The sequence below is a fragment of the Ambystoma mexicanum genome, chromosome 9, assembly GCF_040938575.1.
Source record: "Ambystoma mexicanum isolate Mex_15411 chromosome 9, UKY_AmexF1_1, whole genome shotgun sequence".
Classification (NCBI taxonomy): domain Eukaryota; kingdom Metazoa; phylum Chordata; class Amphibia; order Caudata; family Ambystomatidae; genus Ambystoma; species Ambystoma mexicanum.
In genome coordinates this window covers 731,691,143-731,711,208 of record NC_090931.1, presented here as the reverse complement: position 1 = coordinate 731,711,208, position 20,066 = coordinate 731,691,143, and the positions used below count along the sequence as shown (strand labels likewise).

At 41.9% G+C, this 20,066-nt stretch overlaps 1 protein-coding gene across 1 annotated transcript in view; it reads left to right on the top strand.

Annotated features, from left to right (window-relative positions):
• COL5A2 (collagen type V alpha 2 chain) overlaps positions 1–16,904 on the top strand; it is a 366,388-nt gene extending 349,484 nt beyond the window's left edge. The window contains exons 50-54 of the mRNA XM_069615629.1: positions 1,091–1,198; positions 2,054–2,342; positions 7,186–7,376; positions 13,372–13,611; positions 14,904–16,904. Coding sequence (XP_069471730.1) covers positions 1,091–1,198; positions 2,054–2,342; positions 7,186–7,376; positions 13,372–13,611; positions 14,904–15,050 — 975 coding nt within the window. The 3' untranslated portion in view covers positions 15,051–16,904. The remainder of the gene's footprint in view (positions 1–1,090; positions 1,199–2,053; positions 2,343–7,185; positions 7,377–13,371; positions 13,612–14,903) is intronic.
• The last annotated feature ends 3,162 nt before the right edge of the window (positions 16,905–20,066 follow it).

Sequence of the window (20,066 nt, the reverse complement as noted above, 5' to 3'; positions counted from 1 at the left end):
AAAGTGATAATTCTCAAATTCCATACTGGCCTATAGTTTCTACGGATGTTGATTGACATTAAATTCTGCACTCATGTTCAAAACATTTTTACATTGAAAATAATAATCATTTTACATAGTATGCCGATGTCAGTTCATTCAATTAATTATTTACTGTTTAATCCTTAAACCTTAGTCAAACCTTAGTGAAATTTAAAGGCTATGTTTTATAACACAATTGTGGTATGTACCGCTGACAAAGAAAACTTTGCACATCAGATTAGATTTATTTTTCTGTCCTCAACGTCCACCACAATGACCCATAACTGACAAAAAGCACAAGATGAATTGTTGCAGCAGACAACAAACTAAGCAATAGCATGCATGTAAAGTACAGCATTGAACTCTTGCCCTGTGTACAAACACAAACACTGCCTAACCCTCCACCACCCACCCCATACACACAAGACACACACACACACTCACGCACACACACATAAACAAACACTCGGTTACACCAGTAAGGGACTATGCCAGAACATGGTCTAAGACAGGGCCAGTGTGTTAGACCCTTTCATCAGACCCCACTGCACCCTTTCATTGCAGCTACGGAATTAGTGGGCTATGTCTGGCCAGTTACCAAAAATAGGGTGGAATTCTAAGTGGTCTAAAAATCATGGCTTTTATGTCTCTCAAACTAAGTATGTCCGTGAGTTGTAGGTATCAAATGAGCATGTACAAGGGGCCCTGATCTCTTTTTCATTGGGAATTACTCATCACAGAAATGTTTTATTGCACACATTAAGGACTTTTGACTACAGGTAATATAGAAGGACCATTGTTATCCTTCAGTCATGCAAAAATAGGCAAGATAAATTGTGTGACACTGCCACATAAAGAATTCTGTTTTACACAGACAACCTTATGTCAGTTTCTAGAAAACAATAAAATAACTTTAAAGTCACTTAATTTACTCCCACTTTGTTTGGAGTAGATCTACTGAGTCATTGTCTAATAAAATTCCCACATTTGACATTTAAATAAAAAGTGGTTTGACAGTTACAAATAGTTAATATTTGTTTTAATAGTAATTTGCTTTTCAATTACGTAGGGCCCCCCAGGTCCAGTTGGACCCCCAGGAAAAGATGGCAATGCAGGACCGAATGGACCCATCGGACCACCTGGTGTGCGAGGAACTGTTGGAGAAGCAGGACCTGAAGTAAGCAAATACCAGTCAAACATATTTTGGTTGCAGTTTTACAAGTGTATCAAATATTCAAGTTAAAAGGAACCAGTTTTTAACATGCAGATCAATTGCCTCTGCACAACCCATGCTCCCTACTTACTGTTACTTTGTCAAACTTACCTTAACTCCTGATGGATCCTCCACTCGCCCGTCCCCCTGTGACGTTAGCCTCCTTCCTCAAAAGTTGGAAGGGCCTTTCGTCACGGGGTCCTTTTTTTCTTCTTTTAACTTTACTCTTCTGGAGTCACACTCCTTCCGTCGGAAGCGGGGGACACCCCCACAGCCCCGACCCCTTTACACCAAACATGGGGATCAGGGGACACCCCCACAATCCCCCGTTCAGTATAATGGGATTCAGGATATTTGTTTGTGCTGAATGCATGCAAATGCGCATATTGGACATTATAGTTCATGATATCCATTCATTTCTTTCACTTACCTTTATGCTGAAGTTGGCATATGTAAAGTGGGACATAATCAGCATAATTGAGATAGCAGTTCACTTACTTGGATTATTTTGTTGAAACCAAAATGTTATGCACTGTTATGGTCTAGTTTTAAAATCACACAAGATACAGGTGTTGATACCCATCTGATGAAGAAGACTATGGGACTTTGTAAGCTGAGGCACTGTCCCATCTCTTCATAATATTTTCATTTTGTCCAATAAAAGTTACCAGAACTTGTATCATCATGCTGTCTTATTTTAAAAAACGTTATTTTGGGATGCATAGCAATTTGAATGAAGAATCATGTACTGTACACTTACTGAACAGTGTTTCATTGAAGTCGGCCTAAACGTGTGACTATTACTGGTTGTATTACTAGGGTCCTCCGGGAGAGGCTGGTCCACCTGGCCCACCTGGCCCACCTGGCCTCCTCACAGCTGCCATTGATGATTTCATGAGCAACTACGATGACACTATGCCAGAGCCACCTCCAGAGTTCACAGAAGATGAAGCGGGCCCAGACACTAACAAAACGGACCCCGGAGTACATGCCACGCTAAAGTCTTTGAGCAGTCAGATTGAAACAATGCGAAGCCCTGATGGCTCCAAGAAAAATCCGGCACGCACCTGTGATGACCTCAAGCTGTGCCACACTGCAAAGAAGAGTGGTATGTGCAAAGCATGTCTGAAACTGTACAATGAATGTTTGCATTTTCCATTCTGCTATTCGATTTCTTCATACTGTAGCCCTCCATTAAAAGATGTTCCTAAGTCAAGTGAGGAGGGCACATTTCCAAACAACTTGCCATGAAGCCCTAGGCTTCCCTGGGTAGGCAGTTGCATTCAGAGAATTGGATTGCCCTGGCAATGTGGAGGGATGTCTATGTATGTTTACATTGATGAGGCCTCATTCCTAAATATGTTTATGTCTGTGCCTGAATAGTGCAGGCACAGGTAAAAAAAAAGAAAGAAGAACCACAACTTGATTTGCATATGGCTCGTGGATCTTTGATTGTGTGTTCTCTATATGGGCACACTCATTGAGAACTTGGGGGTGAACCCAGGGGATGAGTCCGGCCCTCATGGGATGCCATTTGTGATTTGCGTGGGCATGTGCCTCTATACACACACATCATCAGGCTCACCCACTGCCTAGGCCTGATCAAATTAAGGGCAACACATTCTCATGGAAAGGTACTAATCAGACAGGGGTCAATGGAAAATATAGTAATCAATGTGATCCTTTTGAGCGGTATGAGTTGTGCAGAGATATCTTAAAAGCTGTAGTATTAGGCCAGCTTCTTTAATTGCATTCAGAGACCAATGCATGTAGCAATGTGTCATACATGTAATCATGGAATGGTATGGATTGCCAATCAGAGCATCATTTCTCTCTCCATTGGGTTGGGAGAGGGGTAAGATGGAAGGCTCAATTTCACTGGGGCATGTTCATTGTGATGTATTAAACCTATGGTAATAAACAAGCCTAAATTAGATAAATGAGTGGATATTTGGCAGTATAATCATATGATAGGATATGGATCTTATATATATAGATCTAAATAGAGGACTGCAATGAACTGAGAATGAGGACATTTACGGAAAAGAGACAGCTTTTATAGAAGTTCCCCAGAAGGTCACCTTTTGGAATTCAAAATGCCACTAACACATTTCCGGGAAAGTATGACGTTGGTTGTCTGATTTCCCTTTGGGAAACAGAGAAAGAAAGAAGCTTTAGTTACTCTGGATAGTATGTTTAATGTTAGAAGTAAAGCTAGAAAAGCTTCCACAGAAAATAATTCTTAAAAGTGGAACGGTTTTGATATGAATTAGAATAACAAAGTCACATTGAGGTCGTTTAAATTAAATTGAATATATTGTTATCTGTCTTTCTCAATCATGGGTGCAAAGTGTTTGTTGCATTGTTAGTACATCTGGGGTTTGAGAACAAATGTGTTTCTTGCTTCTTTAGAACATAAGATAAGAATGCAATGGCATTTCTGTCTGATTTGCATGTAGGACATTTCCCAGATTCACACTATTTGGTGGATCAAGAGTTTACTGTTAGGTAGAATTTCCTTTTTTGATATAATTCTCCCCACTTGTGAGCCCCACAGCACTTTTTGCTGAGCTCTTGTTTTTTTTTAATCAGTTCTCCTAAGTGAGTGGGAACCTTTTCCCACACTCATTCAGTCTTTTACTTTACCTTTGGGGACATTTCTTCACCCTTTTTGGTTGTATCTTTCTGGAGTAATGCTTTCCTTCAACTTTTTAGGCATCTGCAATTCATTATTACTTTTTGGTTGTATCTTTCCGAAGTAATGGTTTCCTTCAACTTTTTAGGCATCTGCAATTTATTATTACTTTTTGGTTGTATCTTTCTGGAGTAATGCTTTCCTTCAACTTTTTAGGCATCTGCAATTTATTATTACTTTTTGGTTGTATCTTTCTGGAGTAATGCTTTCCTTCAACTTTTAGGCATCTGCAATTAATTATTACACGCAGCACTTTCTGTGCAGCGTTGCTGAGAGCTCTTCAAGCTGGCATGTTTGTTTTCCTTGTGATGACTGCTGTTTCCAAGGAGAGGGGGATACTTTCTATCCTACCTAACTTTTATTTATATGGAGTGCTGACGGGACACTCTGTATTCTTTTTTCCACTTCTCCTGTAACTTTCCAGTTACAGTAACAAGTTCATCTGAGTGGCTGGTGGTAGTGGATATGTTCTACCGATTTTAATTATTTTTTCATGCAGTCTACTGTTGCGGCTTCAGTAACGCACACAGTGCCTGTCTTCTTTTTGATGACTTGTCCTTTCTTGAGCAGAACAAAAGGGTAATGGCTGGAAGGTTTAGAATAAATCTTAACCTCTGACATTGCACTGGGCAACCCGCCAGACCATTGTTCTTCACCTGCCAAGCCATTACAAAAGGGGAAAAAACATATGAAAATCAGGCTTGGTCCCACCCCATTAGGGGTAGTCCAGCCTGAACTGCGTGGTCACATCCCTTCAGCATGAGACCACGAGCATCCCCAAACATGTTTCGGCCTTGTTGCGCCTCATCAGTGAGGAGTAGTTTGGGTCTCTAGGCTCAGCAGGCACGGGACCCTCATCTGGGCATACCCGCCCCAATCGGGGTTGCTATAGCAAAACAAAAGGGTGATGGCTGGAAGGTTTTGAATAAATCTTAACCTCTGGCATTGCTCTGGGCAACCCTCAAGACCATCGTTCTTCACCTTCTTCTGCAATTCTGGGTGGATGAGGTCCGGCTCCCTCTTTTATCTCTGCTGGGCTCTCATTGGGAAGCCCGACCAAAGGCACTAGCATGTCTGGGAGGACAGGAAGCTGGCAGTACACCAAACCTGCACAGGTATTTGTCCTCCATTATGTCTGATTGAATCCAGTTCTGACTGGGAATCTGGCTCCCCACCCAAAGTTTGATTTCCCATGACTGCTGCTGCATAAAGGTGAGATTCCTGGAGTAGAATGAGAGAGTTGACCCATGGAATGAAGAATCAGAGGAAGAAGAAGGATGTCTACAGCCACCTCCAGCGACCATCAGTTATTGCTGATTAACCGCTGCTTCTCCAACCTCCTCTTCTGATTGACAGGGAAGATCCAGACTGGATGACTTCCTTCCCTGGACTGGTGGGCCTAACTAATCTTGAGACAATGTGCATTTTGAGCCTTCGCTCAAAGAGCTGCAACTATCCTGGGCTGCAATTCCCCAATACCCTGGGACCTGGACCAATCTGCTGTGCATCTTATCCTGAAGCGTGGTTTCAGCTGGAACTTTGTGGGCATTCTGTTGAGCCTACAGTGACTCTTTCCTACTTGGAGATGACTCCCCTTCCAAGTCAGGGACCGAGAAACAGAGAGAAGTCTGCTGTGTGACAACCATCGCTGAACAGAAGCCTGTGTCGAGTCCCAAGGAGCCAGTATCCTGAAGAACATCTGCGGGACATCCCATCACAAGAAGCTGACCATCTGCTCCTGCCAAAAGTTCCTTCTTCAGCCTCCAGACCAAGAATATGAACAGGATCTGCTGTCACCCTACCTGGCGAGATACTGTTGACACCATCTTCTTTCTTCACAAAACGGTACTGTCCCACTCCTAGGTACTTACCTGGGGGCTTGCTGTGTTGAATCAGAATATTTTTGAGCTTTCAGAGACACATTGGAGTGGGCAAACCAACTGTGTTCTTCCAGGCCTAAGGACACTGGTCATTTGGTCTACACTCCTCCAAGGGATCAATCTGACTTTCCTGAACCACCTTTTAACTAAACAATTTACCTACCTGCAACATAGAAGAAACCTGCTATTTTGACAACTTTGAAAGTATCTGCCTGTCTTAGTTCTTCCGTACAGGGGCCCTGTTCACCCAGTGTCCCAACTAACTTTGAGACTGTCATTCCCAGATAGGGATGGACTTTCAAAAGTATAGGCTGCCTAAGAGTACTTACCAGGATCTTTGTTGTTTACATTAAATGTTGGTTATAAGAATTTATTTTCTTAAAAGTGTATGCTACTCTAACTACGTACCTGTATAACATCCCAGAGTGTACTATTAAACTGAGTAATGCTTAACAAAAGTCTTACTGTATATACACATATGTGAATGTGTTTACTTAACTGTAATTCTAATGCTGTGTTAGCTGCCTTAGTGTTCATAATAAATAACTATATTTTGATAAAACTACTGTCTATACATGCATTCTTGACTATAGGTCTGCACTGAGGTCTTTGTACTTACCTACACCCCTTCTCCCTCCTAGACTAAGCCTGGCTGCTCGTCCATTGCTACCAAATGTTTTGTGTAGTTCAGGCCAAACCTAAGAGTTGGAACCCTGTACTTCTAAGAGTGAGTCTTCTATAGTCCTATCACAGGTGGACTTTAGTAAAATTCCCTAACATTCATTGATCGATTTCACTATACTTTCTGGGTAATAGTACTGGGCCAATTAGTTTGGGGATGAACTGAACCACCCAATTTTGGGTTGTTTGAAGGTTTGCAAAATCTTTGCTCTTTTACTGGAAATGTATCCAGAAAAGTTTCAGGTATAATCTTAGGGACCTGAGGAGGAGGCTAGGTGGCTGCCATGACCCACAGGGCTCTATAACATGCCCAACTGCCCTACTGGAGCTTGGCAGGCACCCTGCAGTGCAGTGGGGCACCTTAAAACGTCTTTCCTATTCCATCCCCAATATGGTGGAAATAGAAAACAGAGTGTGAGTAACATTTGGATGCTGGGTGGTGCATCTGTGGGCCACTTTCATGATTACTGAGGGTCCTGGTACACACTCCCAAAACTGACCCATGATTATTTATGGGTCATCAAACTTTTGGATTGTCGTCCGTCGAATATTCATTGGTCATTTTTGGAGGATGGACAACCAGCCTTTTTAGGTGATTTTCATTGGCATCTACAGATGAACATTTCATAGCTGGTCACACAATGTCATTGTCAGTTGTTATCAGGCTAATGTTGCTTTTATGTTGTATTTTGTAGGAGAATATTGGATTGATCCCAATCAGGGCTGTGCCGAAGATGCCATTAAGGTTTACTGCAATATGGAAACAGGAGAGACTTGTATTTCTGCCAACCCTTCAAACATACCTCGCAAGACATGGTGGGCCAGCAGGCCTTCGTCTGTCTTTAAGCCCATATGGTATGGACTAGATATGAATCGAGGCTCACAAGTAAGTCGATTTCTATTACTGAGCAACTTTGCAATATATTGGCACCACTCTGTTGGCAGTATTCATTAAATTGTTGCATGCTGTTACATGTCCTGATTTTGCTTTGACATTAATAGTAGATCATACAGCATCACTTCTGCATCCAAGGAAGAATTGAGGCACTATGGAATAACAATATTTCGATTGAGTTCTCTAATATTTGAGCTCCAGGAAGTCTTTTATAAATCTTTTTAATAACAAAAAGAACCCACACCCACCTCGAAGACAGTATTGCAAATGAAGTCGGAGCAAAGAGCCTTTCTGGTCTGTTTGTGAATATGGAATAGCTGGAGAGGCCCATTCAACCGTGCCTTTACATCATATTTTGACATTCCAACTTGTCCACCTAAAGGCAGTTGTGTTTCTGAAGTCCTAATGTCTATGGAAGTCCTAGTGGAAATATGTTATGTTATGTTGATTTATACAGCACACTGCTACCACCCAGGGCCTCACGCGGCTCTGGAAGAAACGGGGGTGGGGAGGTTAGTGAGTATAGGATGAGAGGATAGGTTCAGAACCAGGAGGAACTGGCATCTGTGCATGTTGTTTTGCATGTGGGAGTTGGTGCAGAAGGCCCTATGCATCGTAACCGTATGGGTAAGACTCAGTGCCTCCAGTGTGTGTTAGTGTTGGTTTTAGTGTGTTGTGTGGTGTTGGGGTGAGTTGTGATAGTGCTCACTGGTTAGATAGTGTCCATAAGGGATCCAGAGTCGTGGGTGGCCCTAGCTGTAAGACTGTCTGGTGTCTTGGTGTGTACTTGCATGTTGTCAATTTTATGGACTATGTGGGGTTGTTTACTCTAGGTGTGCTTACAGTATCTTAGAAATAGTTGGTGTGCACGCAGAATGATTTGTTTATGTGTAGTGTGGATAGCCTAAGGTCTGGAGTAGTGCTGTTGGTTATGAAGGAGGAGCATGAAGGGGAATTGGGTTAGTAATTCTGTCGGTGTGTTGGAATATCCTCGATGTTCACATCTGGAATGCCCAGATCATATACCCAAAGCAATTCAGCGCCCATTTGAATTTAAATCAAGCCATATAACTCTATTAAAATGGAAGCTAAATTCTTTCTATTGTCTATGTTGTTTAGATCTGCAATACTATGTAGTTTCTTGTTGGGACCCTCATTTCACAAGCTGTTGCTAAACCGGTCTCATAAGAAACCCAGATGTGATGTTACTTCGGGATCTGGACACCTGGATCTTCAGGGACCATTTGCATGATCCCCTCTAGCCTTCTTTGCTGAAGCTGTACCAGATGTGCGACCCATGGCACCTTAATGCTGTTCTAGTAGCATGCATAAGCTGCCTAAGCAATGATATGCACTCATTCATTCAATGGCCTCGGCACTAAACATATAATGGCTATGCTGTTGTTAAACTCTCGTCACAATCTTCTACTACATTATAAATAGTAGAATCCGCTAATACAGGTATCTTTGATTAGTATGGCCATGCTATGTCATCTGATATCATTTTGAACAGGAAATGGTTACCCATGCCTATAACCTTAGTGCTGATGTTTATGAGTTGCCAATTGAAAACCAAGTATGACCCAGAATCAGTAGATTGTGAGGAAGGACACATCAATGACCAACTAGAGTGAGCGGATGATAACTGATCCAAACAACTGCCTTCTCTTCTCCCATGATTATCCCCATAGCAATGTGTGTCAATTTTATGATCTTGACCGTGCATGTCCTCATAACAGTAACACACCAGTCTTGCAGATGTCATTTAATGGGTTTGCACTTCGAACCTTAAGATTTCATTGCAAGAATTCATTGCAAACACTCAATGCCATACCCTGAATCAGAAATAAAAGTGCCATGCCAAAATCTATAAGTGTCACATTGTCATTTTCGGCTCTAATAGCCTTTCAGGAAGTCCCAGTGTCACCGAACAAATTTCAGTCACCAAAAACATGTTGTTATATGTTAAAAGATTTAAAAAAAGGTATCAGGCCCTCCTCTCCAGAAAGAACATGGCATGATAACCTGTTCTGAGATGAGAGTTTGCAGCACACGCTTTTTGCTCACTGTACCTTTCACAGATGGGAAATATCTATTTGCATATCAGTTTTTGTACTGCCCACAATGGCAGTCCAGCACCGAAATGCTATGGGAATTCCTCTCTGAACAAGAGTACCAACAGCAACTCCATACACGTGTTTCAACCTTGTTGGACCGTATCAGTGAGGTGAAGCTGTGCCTCTATGAGCAAAGTGAGCAGGGAGTCCACGTCTGGTTGCCCCCAAGTAACTCAGGGTGACCAATTCCAAGTTCCTTGATAATATTTCAAAAAAGGTAGCAGGCGCTCCTCTCCAGAAAGAACATGGCATGATAACCTGTTCTGAGAGGAGAGTTCGCAGCACACGCTTTTTGCTCACTGTACCTTTCACAGATGGGAAATATCAATTTGCATATCAGTCTGTGTCCCACCCACATGGGCAGTCCAGCACTGAAATGCTATGGCAATTCCTCTCTGAACAAGAGTACCAACAGCAACCCCATACACGTGTTTCAGCCTTTTTGGGCCTCATCAGTGAGGTGAAGCTGTGCCTCTCTGAGCACAGTGAGCAGGGAGTCCACGTCTGGTTGCCCCCAAGTAATTCAGGGTGACCAACCCTGACTGGTGACTGAGAGAGCAACAGTCAGCAAGAATTGGAGCAGAAGACAATGGCATGGCAGAGGAATGGGGGGTGGGTGCTGTTGGTACATAGCACAGAAATGTCCATGCATAGCTTTGCAAATATATTATATCTCAGTATATTCCAGTTTGTTTAGTGATCTCTGAATTATTTTCCAATTTCATACAACAATGTGTGATTCCAGCTTTCAAAACATAGCACAGTGTAAATAATGTAAACAAATGCAACCGTGATTGCATTGGACTAAGAGTGTCCAGGCATCTGTAAAATAAGCCTACAAATCTTGAAGGTCTGCGAAACAAAAATCCATGCCTTTATTTTCTCTGATTTGCTTTAAAGTTCCAATCATAAAAGCTGTACCATGCCAACTTCACCTCATTAATAGCATACTCCAAGGACAGCCAATACAAACAACATTGTGAAAAGAAATGCCAACGTTCAACAACACCAGAAACAAATTGACTTGCAAGAATGGAAGAATGGCCTCATTGGACATCATCATAGAGATACCACATTACAGAATCACACCACCGGTAGAATGTAGGTTTTCTTAAAGCACAATCGGTCTTAGAAAGAAGACAGAGTACATAGATAAAGGTTCTAAGAGGGAGCCTATGGCTGAGACAATGGGTCTGCCAGGAGGCGAGATGTTATTTTTATGAACTTTTGGTAAAATGTAAAATGCTGGCATGGTAGGATTGGACCTCGTCAAAAAAGTGTGTTCATTGGAATCAATCCATCCTTTGAGGAATGCGTGGTTCGTGAGGCTGATCATTTTCTCTTTTAGACGTGTTGGATCCAAATCTCATTTTTTATAGAAGGCTGGGTTATGCAGGTGTTTATGGGCCTCTTGTCTGAGGGAGGGGTAACCAGTTTTCCCTTTTGACTGCACCATATATGCTGTCTTCCCGCTCCAAAACTGGTCTCCCGATAACAGAAAATTGGGAAGTACCCATATTTACACTACTTTGGTGTGACAGACACAGATGTGTCCAGGATGGGTTGGTTGCAGTGGATATTTTTACACCGTAGGTTTTTTACTTTTTACACGTACATTTTAGCATTATACTGCATAATCCCTTTTAGGGTTCCAAATACTCTACGAGGGCTGTGCCACAATTCTTCTTCTTGTCCTTTGGCCATGTTGGGCCTTGACCTTCGTCTTGCTCTCTCTGGTCTGGCATTGCCATATATGGAAAGCTCTTTCCCAGTCAAAGCCTTTGCTTTTCTGGGCAAAGTAGCAGTCTGTGTGTGTGGTCGGATATGAGGGCTGGGTCCATCTGGACCCAGTCAACATCCAAATAGTGTACCTGTTGCAGGGAAGATGTTGTGGCCAGAGGCTCTCCATGATTGGATAGCCACTGTCAGTTTGATTGATGCAGATCCTAACCATTAGTGGCTTAGAGATGACTCCAGTCCAAATCCTGCATAAAAGAAGGTCTCCTGCAGTGATTCGATAGATCATCATGGAAGCCAAGTCCCCTCCGAAGAAGTGCAGCCCTCTGACGACCTGAGCACGACTGTTTCTGTGGACCAGCATTACCTCCAGCTAAATCCCAGAAGACCCTTGTTGAGGCATCAACCCTTGGACTGGTGGAAACAAGTGCTCAAGCATCCATGGCTTCTCAGCCTTCTGAAGTGTCCCTGGACCACCCAGTGGAATGACCAGCTCTCTCTGAGTTCAGCCTTGCAAATATGCAGATCTTCAAGTTGTGGAACAGGGTATCTGTCTATGTAGTTTCAGCCTTCCTGACCAAAGAGAAGTTGTGCAGGGCCTGCTCCTTTGATGTCATAGTGAGGATCACTTGTCACCACCTGATCATGGTCACTCCCACTGAAACCTACCTTCTTCATGTCTTGGAGGTCTCCTAAGGTTTCCTGCTCCATGGAAGTCTTCATCCTATCATGTCAAGAGCTTCCAGCTGTCCAGAATCCAGAACCATCTCATCAGAGCACGGACCAGTCGACTAGGTGGACACAATCATGATGCTGAAAGTGACCTCTGCTCCCACCGCCCGGGACATCCCAGGCCAGACAAAGACAGGTAAGTGGGCCAGAGAATTTAGGAACCCATGAATTGGTTGTGGAAGAAAACAGAGTATGGGTGTGAGTTTGGATACCTATTCTTACCCCCCTCCTACCATAGGTTTGTTTGAGCATAAAGTCCTAACCCTATATCTCCCTTTCCTAAGATCAGTGGCGGTATGGGCAATGATCACCCCTGGACTTCCCCTAGGAGGGTGAGATTGGGAGCGAAACTTGTAAGAACTTGACTTACCTTTTTATTATGCTTGTAGTACATGTATCTGCAACCATTGGTTTATAGTGGATGTATATGTGTGCATAGTAGTAATTGTGTGACAATACTTATCTGGGGCGTTCATTGCTTAGAGTGTTTTCAAAGGCCTAATAAATAATTGTATGTATTTCTACGTCTTCTGTCTATCTTAACTTAGTGGGGTAATCTGTGTGTATTTCATTTAGGCCTAGACCACTCACACACCCTCCTGAGTCTAAGCCTTACTGCTAAGCCTTACTGCTGTGATTGAGTGCTTGATTGAGTTTGGCTAAAAGTAAAGTGTTTGTGCACTGTATCCAGAGCACCTCAAAAGTGAATGTGTATTTAATAGTAGTGTATGTTTTTCTTTAATTAGCTGTGGCTTTTCGTTAAGCGTTGTACAAGGCCTAATAAAAATAAGTGTATTTTCGTACATTTTGCCTAACTTGTGTTATTAAGATTGCTCTGTGTGTACTTAAATGAACCCTTCACCCCTCTCACAGTCTCCTGCAAGTAAGTCTTACTGCTCAGTCAGACCTCCTTAAGGGTTTGGCTAGACATTCGTGTTTTCTCCCTGTTTACTACAAAGGGGAGACCTCTCAGAATCCACTCTCAGGGTTGATTCAGAAAATCCATTTTAACACAGGCCAACTACATTATTGTGAAAGAAAGGAAAATCATAATGAGGGGAACATATACATGTCTAATGCTTTTAAATGCTTTATGACAAGTGTGGTTGTAGGAAGTCATGTGGGCAATGGGACTTGAGCTGTTGCTTCTGAGTGAGCAATCGAGATGAGAGCTGCTATAATGGTTAAGGATCACGTCTAGAAGATGGGACACACAAGGAGGACAGGTAAAACAATACAGAGTAAAGACCCAACTGATAAGGGAAGTACTTGCTTAGAGCACTTAACAATTGGTGACTTGTTAAAAGCTTTGACATCTGAATTTGAAAAGAAAAGTACTGTTCTATGTATGTTGGCTGTGATATGCTGATATCAGGATAATTCTCTTGTTTTTTTTCCAGTTTGTCTATGGCGATAGCCAGTCACCCAATACAGCTGTCACGCAAATGACATTCCTGCGCCTTCTGTCGAAGGAAGCGTCCCAAAATATCACGTACCATTGTAAGAACACAGTTGGATACATGGATGACAGAACGCAGAACCTAAAGAAGGCTGTTATCCTCAAGGGCGCCAATGACCTTGAGATCAAAGCAGAAGGAAACAACCGTTTCAGATACACTGTTCTTGAAGACACATGCACCGTAAGTGGTTTTTTCATTGTTTTTTCATTGTTTTTCACAGAGATCTACACTGGGCATTCAGAAAACAGAGGACATGTGGCATCATGCCTAGAGCTCAATAAAAATATATAGAATGGGTGGTTATCATTCATGGGTATATATTCTACAAGTGTTTCCAAGTGCCTTCTGGTAGACAATGACCGCACACCTTGAACTGGCTTCGATGCCACTTTGAGCTCTGAGGTGGAATATGCCCTGTACGTGATAGCTATCAATGTACAATTGTATGTTGTGTGCCGCTCCTGCGCGTCCCTCTTCCGCACGCTGCATTGTCGCAGGAAGTAGCATTGCAGGGGTAGAGTAGGAAGGAATGAAGGAAACATTAACAATATAAATTAGGACCTCCTTCACCTTACTTCCTTTCCTGCTCTTCAACATTAGACAAGTACCTAGCCTTCTGCCTTCCTGAGAAACCATGCAAGAAAAAGCCTGGAAAAAGCTGTATTCCGATGCTGCGATGTCATAGCAGTGAATTCTGATTTTCATAATGCTCTGCTGTGACGGGTTGGTCAAGGGCAGTTATAGCTAGTGTTTAGTTTCTCCCCTGTATGGCTACATTGGGTGCCATCCACAGGGCAGTGCTTTCCAGTCTTGCGTGAATAATTGAAATGTTCCTCCAAAAATCCACAAGAACAACCATTGACAAATTGTTTATGTCCTCTTATTCTATCCACTGAAATACAAGTTGCCGACTAGGGCAGGCTAAGGCTAGCCTACTACTTAGGTAGGTTCAGCTAGGACTGTTCTCTGTCCATTCTCTTGGAACATCGGTTGGATTACGTGTAAAGATTGGATTGGGCCTTCTGAAAAATATCATGATAGCCCTCATATACAATTCTCTACAAACATCACATTCATGGTGCCTGTCTCAAACACAGTTTACTGTGTGAGTGCAATCTTTGCCCTCAATAGTTGGGTTCACCTGCCTTCATTTTTCGTGTAATATCAGCTCGGACAAAACCTGTTTAGTCTAAATTTGAGCTTGAGTCCGCCTTAGGGGTTGTGTCTCTAATAATGGAAGTAAAATAGCACAATAGCAGTATCAAAAAGTGACACCTGTAACCTCACTCGGCTATGGAAAACAAATGTATGCAATTGCTTTATCTGGGCTGTTTGATAGCTTGGTTTATTCAATAAAGTGCCTATATTGGTACAATCATTTTTAAAGCCATCGATTCCCAGATACACCTACACATGTCAATTTCAATGGAGCACACCGGTGATTTATAACTTTGTCTTTTTTTTCTTTTCAGAAGCGGAATGGAAACATTGGCAAGACTGTCTTTGAGTATCGAACACAGAACGTGGCACGCTTGCCAATCGTTGATATTGCCCCAGTGGACATTGGCAGCACAGATCAGGAGTTTGGAATTGATATTGGGCCAGTTTGCTTTTTGTAAAAGACAAAAGACCAACACATGGACACAGGAACACAGACTGACAGAAGTTAATCCTGAGACTCTTGAAATACCGGCTGACGACAGATCAGCTTTGTACATACAGATCTCCATTTGAATTACCTGGCCTTCCGAATATTTATTTTACTTACAAACTTAAATTTTTTAAAATAACTTTTAGTACGGTAGTGCAATTAAAAAAGTCCAACAATTTCATTTTTTTGTTTCGAGTAAATGTTAATTTTCAATCATGTGTTGTATTTTTTCTCACATTACTACAGTGTATTGGAAATTTTACACAACATTTATAAAGACTGGATTCAACATGGAGTACTTACATTTAAGAACATCCAAGTCTATGGTTATATTCTTGTGTCGAATTCGAGTTATTATTTGACAATCACCACATTGTGCGATATGTGATAACATCATGTATTGCACAATAATAAGGGAGAGTGTCCCAGGACCACTTGACATTCTATCGAATGGGATTCTTGTCAAAATGTTTTTGGGACGTCACCCAGTGCAATGTTGTTCTTGTACATGATCTATCATTCTACATAATGCTATGGGAATGTGGCACCGGTGGACTTCTCTTTGTTTAGAAAGGGGCATGAAGAGGTGTAGCCAGGAGGATTCACACACATCGACCGCTGTGTGTATCATCCTCATTTCATGTCCAGGAACACTAATTCCACATCCACCTGTTCACATCTAAAATGATCTAATGTGCAATTTTCTTGGTACTTGATATTAACGTGATCTCTGTTAGGAGTTGCAAGTGTGCTAAATTGTGCCTTTTCTAATGAAAGTTTTTATGCTGTTTGATAAGTGCAGCCCAGCTTCTATGTCTTGGGATTGGAGGTTTCCCTGTTAACCAAGATGTTGTTAGATGGAGAGGGAAGGCATTTGAGTTCATACTTCACCAAAGCCACAGATTGGGTCAGATGTTCTAAGAAGGGGGGTACAGCTTCCCTTTAACCGAAGTATATGAAATGCTCAAAAGTTCTTTGTACATCTTTGTCCAGTGGACAGAACACATCTGGATTCACTAGTGAATCAGTGTCTAATCAAAATTGGATGAATAATTTCCACAGGTGAACCATGTTTGCAATGAGGTTGAGTGCTGCGATCCGCAAACCACACACTTAAACATTTCTTCTGACAGCTATGTTGAAACAATGTCTTCAGAAATGTGTCCCTTAGTCTAAAAGAGTACCGGAGAAGAGTTGACAGACTAGTAGTACATTCAATGTTGATCAAATAACTTTTTAGACAAACACATTTCTATACAGTATCAGAATCTTGGACATTTCATTCAATCGTGAATATTCAGGTACAAAGGGATCCTGCATTTCTTAGCATAAGCTACCTCATCTCGGCTAGTTGGGATGCATGTCATGTTTTTTTATTGTTGTAGAAAGAATAAAAGGTGCTATCCTTCTGTTGTAATTCCAAGAATATGGAGTGAGAGAGAGAGAGAGGCAAGGAATGTATCTCATGGTGCTAAAACGTCTTTTGTAAAAAGCCTGAACAACGTTTCTATTTCATGTACCCACACCATTGTGAATGCTTAGATTTGCATGTCTTCCTGTACTGGAGAGGGCAGTTTGCATTGTATTTTCATTGTTGGCTGCATAGTAAAATGTTTTTTTTACCACCTGCAAGTTTTATCATGTAAGGCATACAGGTTCAAAATTACATCACTGTTTTTTTTTATCTCGTTATTGGAAGTTTTCTTTCTTCTCTGTTTCCACAATAAATAACTGGGCCATCCCAAAAGGAATGCCAGGAGCATAGTTTTATTCATGTCTCATTGCAAAGAATTTCATTAAATACACGCTTCCTGTTATGCAAGTGGTTTCCTCATTGTGGAATTACTTTGAGCATAACCCATATCCATCAAAAGGTTAAATCAAATACCCGTTTTTTTATGTTTTTAGGTGTACCCATCTAGATTATAAGGCCATATTTAAAACAGTATTTTCAAAATGTAACATGTAAGCTGTATTAGTTCCAGATAAAGTGTTTCATCACATCCACTGAAAAGTGAGATTCAAATGAATTGTTTGGTTTTATACTAAATAACACTAAGCCTTGAATGTCCAAATGGTTAAGGGACCCTAAACAACATTAAAGCATGCTGTGTGATTCACCACACATTAGTCTATAGGTTTCTTGCATAGAAAATATGTATTGGTGTTTGGTGACAGATGCAGTGGCTGATATCTGTAGTTAGTGAGATATGACATTTGTTATCAACTACAATATAAAAAGTAAGGTATGTGTGTGCTTGTTTCCCCCCTTCCACCCCCACCCCCCACACATTCATTTCTAATGATGACTATGTGTCTCTTGAATGTGTGGTGGTGCCATTATTCTCTTGCTTCATTACGACCGTGGCGGTCTGGAAATAACGGTGGCGGTAAACCCGCCGCCACCGTTGTTTCCGGACCGCCTGATCCCGACCCCTGCAGGCGGGAGGTGATGTTCCCGCCAGGTCTGACCTGGCGGGTTTAACACCGCCCGCCTGCAGGCGGACGAGGAAACACCGGCAGCATTACAAGATGCTGCCGGTGTTTCCATGATCCCGATTCCCATTGAGTCCCATAGAACTCAATGGGAATGGGGATTTACACCATTCCGCCTCCGTGATTCCCGGAAAACCGGGGTTGTAATGTCCCGGTAATTCCGGGAATCACAGAGGCGGAATGGTAATACGAGTCCGGCGTTAACCAGGCGGTTTTACCGCCTCGGTTAACGCCGGACTCGTAATGAGGCCCAAGGTCTTATTTGTACTTGAACATTTTCTGATGTCTCAGATACTACCAAGACTGTGCTTCTAGGTGTGACTGATTACACTGAACCCCACACCATTGATGCAATGGCAGCCTGACCCACACATCGAGTCTATCAGGATTTCTTACAAGAGTAATAATAGGTTTTACAAAATTCATCATATTTCAACAAAAATCATCATGTAAGTTTATATGGATTATCTGCAATAAAACACAATAACATCAGTATAAAATAAAAAATTATAATAAAAATCAGTATGTTCAATATACTAAACATTTCCTTTGACCACTCATGCCCTAATTAATTTGATTTTTATCTGCCAAGACTTTCGCACGTAATTTGAAACCGCAAAGACAACTTCATCTTTGCACAACATCTTACATATAGCAAATGCATTTTGTAGCGAGTACATGTGATATTCGTAGAAAATTGGAAGCAACAACAACATACTTAAGACTCCGTGGGCCTCATTCCGAGTATGGCGGTAAGGGATAGCGGCCACCGCTAACGAGACCGGTGGTGGTATTCCCTTACCGCCATACTCCGAGTTCCCTCTGCGCCCTCGCCTTTAACGCCTGCTTTGAGCAGGTGTTAAAGTCGAGGGCGCAAAGGGGCCTCCAAGCCAATAACGGTGACCGTAATGAACGGTCACCGTTATTTGCATCTTCCCCATTCCCATTGAGCCCTATGTGGGCTCATTTGGGAATGGGGAAGAGCCTTGGTGAATGGGGAATTACCGCCCCGCCAACCTTGGAATGGGGCGGTGATTCCTCCATCCACCAAGGCGTTGCCGTTCCGGGTACGGCGTCAACCAAGGCGTTAATAGCGCCATTGGTTAGCGCCGTACTCGGAATGAGGCCCCATGTTTGGAACATTCCAAACAATGAATTACTATTTCTCCAACTGGGAAGCAAATAAGGGCAATGTTTGGCAGGTCAATGTGACCATCGGTAAGCTTACTCAGCAACTGGAAATGCATTCAGTCTGAATTTTGTGTACAGCAGTCTAGTAAAAATTGGAAATATTAGTTCCAGGTAACGCTTGTAACGATTTTAACCCAACTTCTAAAAACCGTAGTCGGTTGCTCGAAAGTTTGTTTCACTAATTTGTTTTATAATATTGTTAAGTTGTCCACATTCTCAGTTCCCCAGAGTTAACTTCCATATAAGACAGCAGATAGGGATTGAGCCTCATAAATGTCTAAGACTATCACAGATAAGATGTTACACTGATGAGGATTTAAAGTTCCAAGTACACCTGGGTGTAGCTTTGAGTCAGCTCACTCTTTAAGCGTTGCAGACCCACTTTCCCTCTTTATGGACTCTGATCACCATGATGTCTGATGTTTGCCTTGATTTTATGGGGGCACACCATAGCCACCATCTTTGAATAATGTTTTTAATAACCTTCTGCCTTTGCAGAAGTCTAGGACAATCTCCTGTTGCTTTTGTAAACAAAGGAGCCACATTATGGACAAGCCGGTCCGGAATAAATGGTGGTAACAATGATTACCGGCACCATTTCCTGACGGCATACTCTGTGTATGAGTCAAAGAAGAACTATCAATATGATAGATATATAAGAGATATTAAAAGAAAACTAAGAGCTGATATTCGTAAGGCAAAGAAAACAAGTGTTACCCATGAGACCCTCCATGAAACAATTAGAGCCCTGAAAAATAAATATAGAGCTAAGCTTAAACCCAAGAGGAAAGAAGACACTATCTCCTATTGTCAGAAAGCAATTCAAGCAATTTGCTCTAAAAATACCAGAAGTATCTGGGAAATTCTCAAGGAAGCAAGGGGAGGGGGAAAATCCAGATGATAAATCCGATAGGTGAACAACAATGGATTGACTACCTAAACAATCGGAATAGCAAGATAGCCCTGGAAAATACTGGCTCAGAAATCCAGCCTCCCTTGAAACCACCAATTGAAAATTTCCTATGATCAAATTGTGCTTAAGATCAAGAGTCTAAAAGCATCTAGGGCCCCGGGACCCAATGGATTAGCTAATGTGGTGATCAAAAGTAGACCGGAATTTTGGGCAGGCCTTTTAGAGATCTTGTTCAATAAAATATTAGCTGAAGGAAGAATACCTGCCTCCTGGCAGAAAGCAATATTATATATACTAGGCAATGTTAAATTCAAAAACAATTCAGGTAAGTAAAAACAATTCACACAGATAGACATTTAGACTAGATATTTGCTGTAGCAATAC